Raw genomic sequence first — 9,033 nt, forward strand, 5'->3', positions numbered from 1 at the left:
CAAAGGACTAACCGCCTGAATTCTTTTGTGTCTCCCTTCTCCCCTGTCAAAGAATTCAAAACGACACAGTCTGAGAATTCTTTTGATTCTTCCCATTCCCTAATACAAAAGTGTTCAAAGGACTAACCGCCTGAGAATTCTTTTGTATCCCCATTCACAAAGTATCAAAGGTTTAACAGCCTGAGATCTTTGTCTTAACACAGTGGAGGGTACATCCTTTGTGGTACAAGTAGAGGGTACATCTACTTGGGTTTGACTGAGAACAAGAGAGGGTACATCTCTTGTGGATCAGTTCTAGTGGAGGGTACATCCACTAGGTTCAAAGAGAACAAGGGAGGGTACATACCTTGTGGATCTTTGCTTGTAAAAGGATTTTTACAAGGTTGAAAGAAATCTCAAGGATCGCAGGTCGCTTGGGGACTGGATGTAGGCACGGGTTGTTGCCGAACCAATATAAAAACTCTTGTGTGTTTGTTTCCTTCTTCCCTACTCTTTTACTTTCCACTGTGCATTTAATTTCCGCTTTTACTTTCTATTAAGTTTCTCTTCTACTCCATATTCTCTTAACAACAAAAGTAAAAGCCTTAAAAGAGTAATTTTTTAATTAGTAAAGGTTTAGGAATAATTAATTCAACCCCCCCTTCTTAATTATTCTGAGGCCACTCGATCCAACACTATCTAGACAATAGCCTTATATTAGCTGAACTCAATTACAACAATGCAGAACTCATATCAGAGTTTGAACATCTATTTTCTCATATGACAGGTATATTAATTACAGAGCAATTTACACCTCTGAAAATTGTTATGTCCATTTCTCTTTTAGTTATTCTCCTCTACAATTCAATACTTCAACTGGATTCATTTTTCTTCGCATCTAACACCACATATCGATGATTCCAGACGAACAAGCATCAATTTATAACCAGATTGTTGAAGTTGTTAATAAAGATGAAGGTGGTATGTTTTTCCTCTATGGATATAGAGGTATAGGAAAAACATACATTTGGAAAACACTCGCAAGTTCACTAAAAGCTGACAATAAAATTGTAATTATGGTTGCTTCTAGCGGCATAACTTCTCTACTATTGCATGGAGGTAGAACTGCACATTCAAAATTAGTTCTAGTTTTTGAAGACTCAACTTGCAATATCCATCAAGGAACTCAATTAGTTGAACTATTAAATCAGAAAAGTCTAATCATTTGGGATGAAGCACCCATGGCTCACAAATTCTATTTTGAGGCACTTGATCACAGCCTTAGAGATATCATCAAACACAACTCAACGGATAATAAAATCTTTGGAGGTAAAGTCATGGTCTTTGGTGGAGATTTTCGGCAGATCCTGCCAGTCATTCCAAGAGGCAGCCACTCTGATATTGCTAATGCAAAAATTAATTCCTCTTATCTATGGGATCATTGTCAGGTCTTGAGGCTGACAAAAAACATGCGTTTACAAAACAACATGCAAGCAACAGATCAAGAAGAAATTGCGTCTTTTGCACAATGGATTATAGATATTGGTGATGGTATTATTGGACATGACAATGATGGCTATGCTACTATTGAAATTCCACAGGAACTATTAATCATAGAATATAATGATCCCATTCATAGTATAGTCAGTTCTACATTCCCAGATTTATGTCATCATCACAATGATCCTGAATACTTCCAATCTAAAGCAATATTAGCTTCTATAAATGAAACAATACAACAAGTTAATGATTATATACTTACATTGATACCAGGTGATCATATACTAAATTATCTTATTGTGTTTTTCATGTTTTAGTTCCGACAAAATCATAATAACGATTAATGTTGCAACTTTGCTGAATTTGACATTTTTTGTTAATGAATAGGCGTTTTCATGTCTAAAATAATCATAGGTGAACAAATGGAATATCCGAGCTCTGATTCAGTTGACAAATCTGAAACCATTGAAAGTTGTCATTTTCGTTCACTCATAACTGAATTTCTTAATTCGTTGATAACATCTGGCTTACCTAATCATTGTCTCACACTCAAAATTGGAACACCTATAATGTTGTTAAGGAACTTAGACCAAACTCAAGGGTTGTGTAACAATACTAGGTTAATTGTGACAAGGCTAGCACAACATGTTATTGCAGCTGACATAATTTCTGTGACAAATGTCGGAGGTCATGTTTATATCCCAGGAATGTCTATGTCGCCTTCTCAGTCACCATGTTTATATCCTTCTCAAGCAATTTCTCTTGATTCCTCTTCTTCAGTGTAAAAGAAGCTTCCTTGCCATGAAAGGCTAAAACCCTCAATTGGGGATTCTTATTGAGTAGTTGATGTAAACTCTTTTTCATATCTAATTAAGGTTGTTTTATGTGTTCACTGCTTCTATCTATGCTTATTGTATGTATGCTTGTGGCTTGATCACCCATTTGTGTGTGCTATTAGGGACTTTAGCATTAGGAAATGTACTATTTCCTTAGAACTTGATAGAGCATGGACTGAATAACTGCATTGCTAGGGATAGTGTGCAGGGTTTTAGTTTTCTTTATTATGTTGTGAGTATAATGCTGTTTAAATTAGGCTAAGTTCAACAAGAGGGATCTGTGAACGAAGTTTGATTTAAATTAGTCCAAACTCTGGAGGAATCTGTGTTTGGTATTTTTGTCCTCAGCATAGAACACAAGAACATCTTTAATTAGAAAATCATCTTTAATTGCATCAACTTACTCAGTAGGAGGGCCCAATGCCTTTAGATATCTGTTTTCACACTTACTTGTTCTCGTTTATTGCTTTTACTTAGGATAGAACATACTTTTGCTTTAATTCACAATCATTAATTTCTATTTGCAAATGTCTTCTTACTTAACAAAACTTTGCTAAATGAACAAGTTCCCTGTGTTCGATACTCGGTTCATTCCATTTTAATTATTTTACTTGGCGACCCGGTGCGCTTGCCGATAAGACCACTCCCATATAAAAACAAGTAATATCAATTTGGAAGAGGGAGTAAACTAGTATTCTGGTCGAACATAGCTTCACACTGATTAATCCACCCATTCACGTCCAATCCTTAGATGTAGCATTCAATGCTCCACAGTTCCCAAACCACTTAATTGCCGCCAATTACACCCTTGGAAAAGCAATGAGCCTTCCACCACCCACTACCTCAGACCACCAAAACACGCTTCCTTTTTCTGCGACCTCCACTTCAACTCTAAGGAAATCACTCTCTCAACGCCACTGTCGCCATGAATTCCGCTTCATCAACTGCCTCAAGCAAGGTCAGTATAAACCGAATACCTCACTCGATGTCTATTCATTTGGTGGTTTTTTTTTTTTGCTTTTGCTTACATTTTTCATGCATATCTCGAACCAAAATTGATCATCTTACCATCTGTATTTGTGACTTTTCCACTTGCAATTTAGGATAGACATATTTCAGACTTCTAGCTTTGAATCCATGATTGTCCATGCACAGTGACTTCCTACTTTGTCACTCAACCTTCTTTCATGTGCCAAACCCTTAATCCATTTTTCCTGCCTTCTATTTCGGTTATTTCCATCCTTTTGTTAGGTTTCTTGGCTACTACTTTGTCATCTACCTTAGTAATTGTGCCGGTTGTTATTTGGCCCACACATATTTGTATTTTATAGCTTTCCCTGCATGGTCTTTTTGCATGCATGTTCTGTTTTGATAGCAATGCATGTTCTATTTTGATATTTTCCTGATACTAATTCAAAACCCTGTTTCAGTCGTTGTGATAGTGTATTCTTAAATAGATTCTAAGAAATAACCGTTCTTTAACACCACCAACACTATTAAATTCTTTAAATGTTAATTTAGTTACGTTCTATTTCAGTTGTTTCCACATTTTCTATTGAACTTCTTAGCTATTATGCTGAAATCTATATAACACAGTCAAACTTCTTATGTTTCATCAATGCTAAAATCCATTACAACATGGTTTGATCTTTTGCTTGTATCATTATGCACAAATTTCGCAACTGTGTCTATTGCATTTTGTTGGGTTCTATTAGCATTATTTCCAAGTATTGTATTAAGCTTCTTAGTTGTTAGGTTATATACATCGTCTGTTATGTTCTTTTTATAATGTCGATTTTTCCCTCTCAAAGTTTCTTCCATTTAATCAATGCTTAAATCCATTACCCATGGTTTCATTTTTTGTTTTCATTACTCTGCTTGAATTACACATGTTCTATTTTGGTTATTTTCATGTGTTGGATTAAACTTCTTAGCTGTTATATTATATGCATGTTCTATTATGTTGTTTTGATAATCCTAATTCAGAACTCTGATTCGTCCATCCTAATAGTGTAATGTCAAACAACTTAAATTCAATTAGTATTCCATTGCAGCAACACCCCAATTTAGGGTTGTAGACTTTAATTTTGTTCCCTTCCTTCGTATTATGTTGTCCCAATCAAATTGGTCAATATGCATGCTTTTTTTAATCTTTTTCCAAATACTGATTTACACCTCAAACTTTAGTATTGTGAAACTATCTCTCTATTTCTTTGCAACATCAACAAAAATTATTTCTGTTATTAAGTTAGAATCCTTAAATGCTAACTCCTCTTTTTTTTCATGGCATTGCAGATCAAATTCCAAGCAATCAGGCGGCCATTAATATTGCAGTTTAAAGCAGCGTTCCATTGTGAGATAGTAAAATCAAATGCCTACTTTTGCCACTGCTGCTTTTGATATTGTCTTTGCTTTTTAAAACAATTTTTTTTCCTTGCAGGACAACATAGAGATACCAACTTTTTATCACTGGCAATGGGAACCAAATTATCCAGAATTCGTCGAGTTCAAATATGATGGGGCCAGCTATGAAATTCGAGTCAGGCAACACAGGGGCAAATTTTTCTTTGCTGATGGCCTAACAAGATTCAGGAAAGAATTGTAGATTTAAGAATCGATAACCATAAATTTCCTGGCCTGTGACCACCACTCAAAATTTGACCTCGACTTCACTCCACCATTAGACCAGCAGACATGCAAAAGACCACGCTGCGCCTCAAGGAAACCTATTTGAACCGTTCCCATCACTCAATCCATGCTAGCTGCATCGTATCCACTAGTAAAATATTCATATCTATTTATAGCTTCTATACAAATCTTAATTTCAATGCTTAACTTTTTTTTCCTATAGCAACTTCCACCCTCTGCCACACAATGTCTAATCCACTATAGTGACCACATGACAATCCTTAGAAGATTTGAACCTCCACTACAATGGAATGTCATCGTGCTTCACAATGAGATTGGTGATAAGTATGTCGTTCAGCCTTGGTATAAATTCCTTCAAGAAAGCGATTTCAGCCACGGAGACGAAGTGTCATTCTACTATAGGCGTGATGAAAAAATCTAGGAAGTTGTTATTAGACGCCAAAAAGAATGGGACGATAACGACATAGATTAGGTTTTAGCGTTGTTATTGAATCTATTTTGTTATTTTGGCAGATAATTTTAGTTATCTTTGTTTGGAACTATCTTTGTGCTTATGTTCTATGGATTTGGCAATCAATGTACTGTACTATATAAAACTCTTTAATATGAATGTTAGTCTTTTTTTTTTTCTTTTACAATACCTTTCTTTTAATTCTTTCAGCAAAAATCAATTGGCGAATAACCCGTACGTATGCACAAGTGACAGACTAGTTTCCAAGTAAAACATTTGTTTCGCGATGGAAACAAGGAGGAGTTTATTAATTTTTGTCCCCATCCATGAAATTATTTTAACTTGAATATAATCCCACATCGACCTCATCACCCTGTAATTAAGAAGACTAAGTCAAATTTATTGGTTGACATTATATGTTAATTTTAATATTATATATAGTTAAATCATAAAATTAGAAAAATGTCAATTTCTGTCATAATTTTATAATTTGTAATATTTTTTTAAACCATTAAAATATAAGTTTGAATGTGACATCAAATCAATAAAAAAATTTAGAAAAATATAAAATTATACTACACCACATTATTCAATAATTTTATTTAAATGTAATCTTCTTCGATCACTTCCATTGATCCCATATATCATTGAGTAATAACTATTAAGTAATTTTATTATCAGTGTTAATTTAATTAAAAATGAAAATATAACTAAATAATTTTTATTTTCATATCAGTCTAGCAGTAAATGTTTACATTAAGTAAATTATTTAGAGTATAATTATTTAAAAGAAATTTTAACATATGTCGATATAAATCAATATCACATTTATATTATAATAATTTCATCCTTAGGATTTATATATCTAAAAAAAATCACCCTTGGGACTTATTGCTTCCCTTACACATGAAACATGACCCCTTCACTCTTCAGGCAAGCTTCAATCAAGAACGATGAGAGAAATGTTTTTACAATTTAATTTACGTCAACAAATAATATTATTGCTTTCCCGGAAACTATTATAGGACATAGACACACGATTTTGTGCGTGAAAAACAATATACCTATATGCACTATAGATATATATATTTGTCTTTGATAGAGAAGTTCTAGAACTGAAATGGAGGATAGTAATGATAAAAAAATAAAATAAAATAACAGTGAAAATAGTAGGAACTTTAAAGAAGGATTGTTCTAAAATGAGATAAGAATTATGGGAAAAGGCTTAGCGTACATGTGTGCATTTTCATGCAAAATTTATTTTGCATTAACTTCATGAACCGTTAAATTCTGCCATCTTGAACTAGCTAGGAGCCACAAAATTATCAATCGATATAGAAGGCTATTTATTTAGTGATGTGAGCAATGAAAGAACCCATTTCCATGCGAGAAACTCCACCTCCATATTTGGACCTGTGAATGCAATTTTTAAGCCTCACTGCTCTGTCCCGCATCTCATCACCTTCCTTTGTTTCCATCAACCTTCTCACAGCATTCTCAACAACTGAAGCACTAACCAATGCATTCCTTTGTGCCCAATCCTTCACAACAAACCCAACCTTGAGCACCTCTGTGATCAAAACTGAGTTTCTTGGTTGATCAGAGTGCATAGGCCATGCTGCTATTGGCACCCCCATGGTTATGCTCTCTAAGCAAGAGTTCCATCCACAATGACTCATAAACCCCCCTGTTGAAGTGTGGCTCAGAATTTCCAATTGGGGTGCCCAGTCTCTGATTAATAGCCCTATGCCTTCAACTCTTTCCTCAAACCCATTTGGAAGCTCATACCTTTCTGCTTCACTTCCATCAAAAATGTTTCCTTTATCAGCATCTCTCAGCACCCAGATGAACTTCTGCTTGCTTTGTTCCAACCCAATTGCAATCTGTTCAAATTGTGCCACTGTAAAACTTGTTGTTGTCCCAAAAGACACATACATGACTGAATTCGCCTCTTGTTTATCAAGCCACTCTATGCATATGTGTCTTGTTTTTGGATCTTTCTTCTCAATGGTTAAAGGGTTGAAAGGCCCCAGTGCCCAAAGCCTCTTCTTGCTTCCACCAATACGCTCCAGAAACTCTATGTAAGGACCTTCAATTGCCCTGCTTGTGTTGTAAATGTTGCCGTCGTTGAATTGATGGAACTCATACTCTTCAGTAATGAAATGGATGAATTGGGGTGGGAAGCATCCTCCCATAGAAGGAATTTCTGTGGCTTGGAAGAAGCCTTCAACCGGGGGTCTTCCCATTACCTCCCAATAATAAAGGAAGGTGGTAAAGGCACACGTGCTGTGAAAAGTGTAATTCTCAACATTTGGCATGTTTGTGGCATCTTGTGCCACTGATGCCATTAACGAGTCATGGATGACAATGACCCTTTTGGCTTGAGATGAGAGGGACTGAAGAAGATTCCTCACAGGCTCGCGAAGATGCGAAGAGGCCTTAAATGAAGGAAGTAGATGAGATGGGAAATCGGTTTCTTCATTGTTGGGGTTGGGAGGAGGGGATACAAAGGGTGGAACTTCAAAGGCATGGAAATGAATAATTATGTTAGAAATATTGGAGTTGTGGTCTCGAAGTGTGGCCTGACGAATGTGTGTGGCAGTGCCAACATAATGAACTGGTATGTTGTGTGAAAAAATATGGCGTGCGAGGTGCAGAAGCTGATTGAGATGGCCTTGTGCAGGGAAAGGTATCAGAACCACTTGGGTTTGATGAGGAAGGGTTTTTTCATTCGAAGCCATTGGGGAACTTAGGTACCTCTTGGGTTGGATGTTGATTAGGGACGGCAGCATCTGCAAGTATTTAACTATTTATAGTTCCCCAATCTTAAAAGCTCGCTTGGTTTGTAATCAAATAAATCTTTGAAAAATTATAGATCAACATCTAATGTACTAATGGACACCTAGTGAGACAAATATAAAAATAAAAAAAAAGTATAAGCTTTATAGATAATATGATTTCACAGAGAGAAATAAAAACAAATGAGAGTTGTGTATAAAAAATATGAATGTCCATGTATCATCACTCTAAATCTTTTGTAATAACACAAAATTAATTCCTTTTATTCGATAAATAAAATTTGATGAACTATTCCACAATTTTTTATTAGATCTCTAAATTATTTATTTTTTAGTTTGGTATCTGAATTTGTACTTATTTTTTTTAATTAAGTTCATGTCAGACTTAATTAAAATAAATAAATACAGGTTCAGGATCCTATTAAATAAACAATTTAATAATCTAATTAAAAAAATAAATAGTTTAAGGACTTAAAAACTATTAAGATATGCAAGTTAATATTCTCACCTCTTTAGGTTCTAAATTGGATATACCGGCCTGAAAAGGAAGGATCCATTAACAGAAGGTAGAAGGTATGAGTCTAATGAATTGTGGGAGTTGCTACGTGCACCCAGCATTATTGCTGGGGCACCCAGCAAACAGTGAAGTGGCGAAATTGTCCTTCAAAAATTCTTCTTCCGGAAGAAGTTTTTCTGAAAAATTTTCGGAAAAAGGTTTTCCGGAAAAAAACTTCTTCCGGAAGAAGAATTTGTGACTTCCGGAAGTACCAGAAAGTACTTCCGGAAGAACGTCATCCGGAAGTTTCCGGAAAAACCTTCT

At 35.2% G+C, this 9,033-nt stretch overlaps 2 protein-coding genes across 3 annotated transcripts; one reads left to right on the top strand and one right to left on the bottom strand.

Annotated features, from left to right (window-relative positions):
- Positions 1 to 556: 556 nt before the first annotated feature.
- LOC106794977 (ATP-dependent DNA helicase pif1) lies at positions 557 to 5,490 on the top strand. Of its 2 annotated transcripts, XM_041006122.1 has the most exons (4): positions 557 to 3,273; positions 4,611 to 4,668; positions 4,756 to 5,084; positions 5,167 to 5,490. In XM_041006122.1, exon 1 carries the CDS (start codon positions 894 to 896, stop codon positions 1,794 to 1,796), a length of 903 nt encoding a protein of 300 aa, XP_040862056.1. In that variant the 5' UTR covers positions 557 to 893; the 3' UTR covers positions 1,797 to 3,273; positions 4,611 to 4,668; positions 4,756 to 5,084; positions 5,167 to 5,490. The 2 variants fall into 2 exon arrangements, with proteins under 2 accessions (XP_040862056.1, XP_040862057.1); XM_041006123.1 differs by having other exon boundaries at positions 4,756 to 5,490.
- Positions 5,491 to 6,604: 1,114 nt separating this feature from the next.
- LOC100784697 (zeatin O-glucosyltransferase) lies at positions 6,605 to 8,279 on the bottom strand. Its single transcript, XM_003535838.5, has one exon. The coding sequence runs from the start codon at positions 8,205 to 8,207 to the stop codon at positions 6,762 to 6,764; it is 1,446 nt and encodes a 481-aa protein (XP_003535886.2). The 5' UTR covers positions 8,208 to 8,279; the 3' UTR covers positions 6,605 to 6,761.
- Positions 8,280 to 9,033: the final 754 nt, after the last annotated feature.

The sequence above is a fragment of the Glycine max genome, chromosome 10 (assembly GCF_000004515.6).
Source record: "Glycine max cultivar Williams 82 chromosome 10, Glycine_max_v4.0, whole genome shotgun sequence".
Classification (NCBI taxonomy): Eukaryota; Viridiplantae; Streptophyta; class Magnoliopsida; order Fabales; family Fabaceae; genus Glycine; species Glycine max.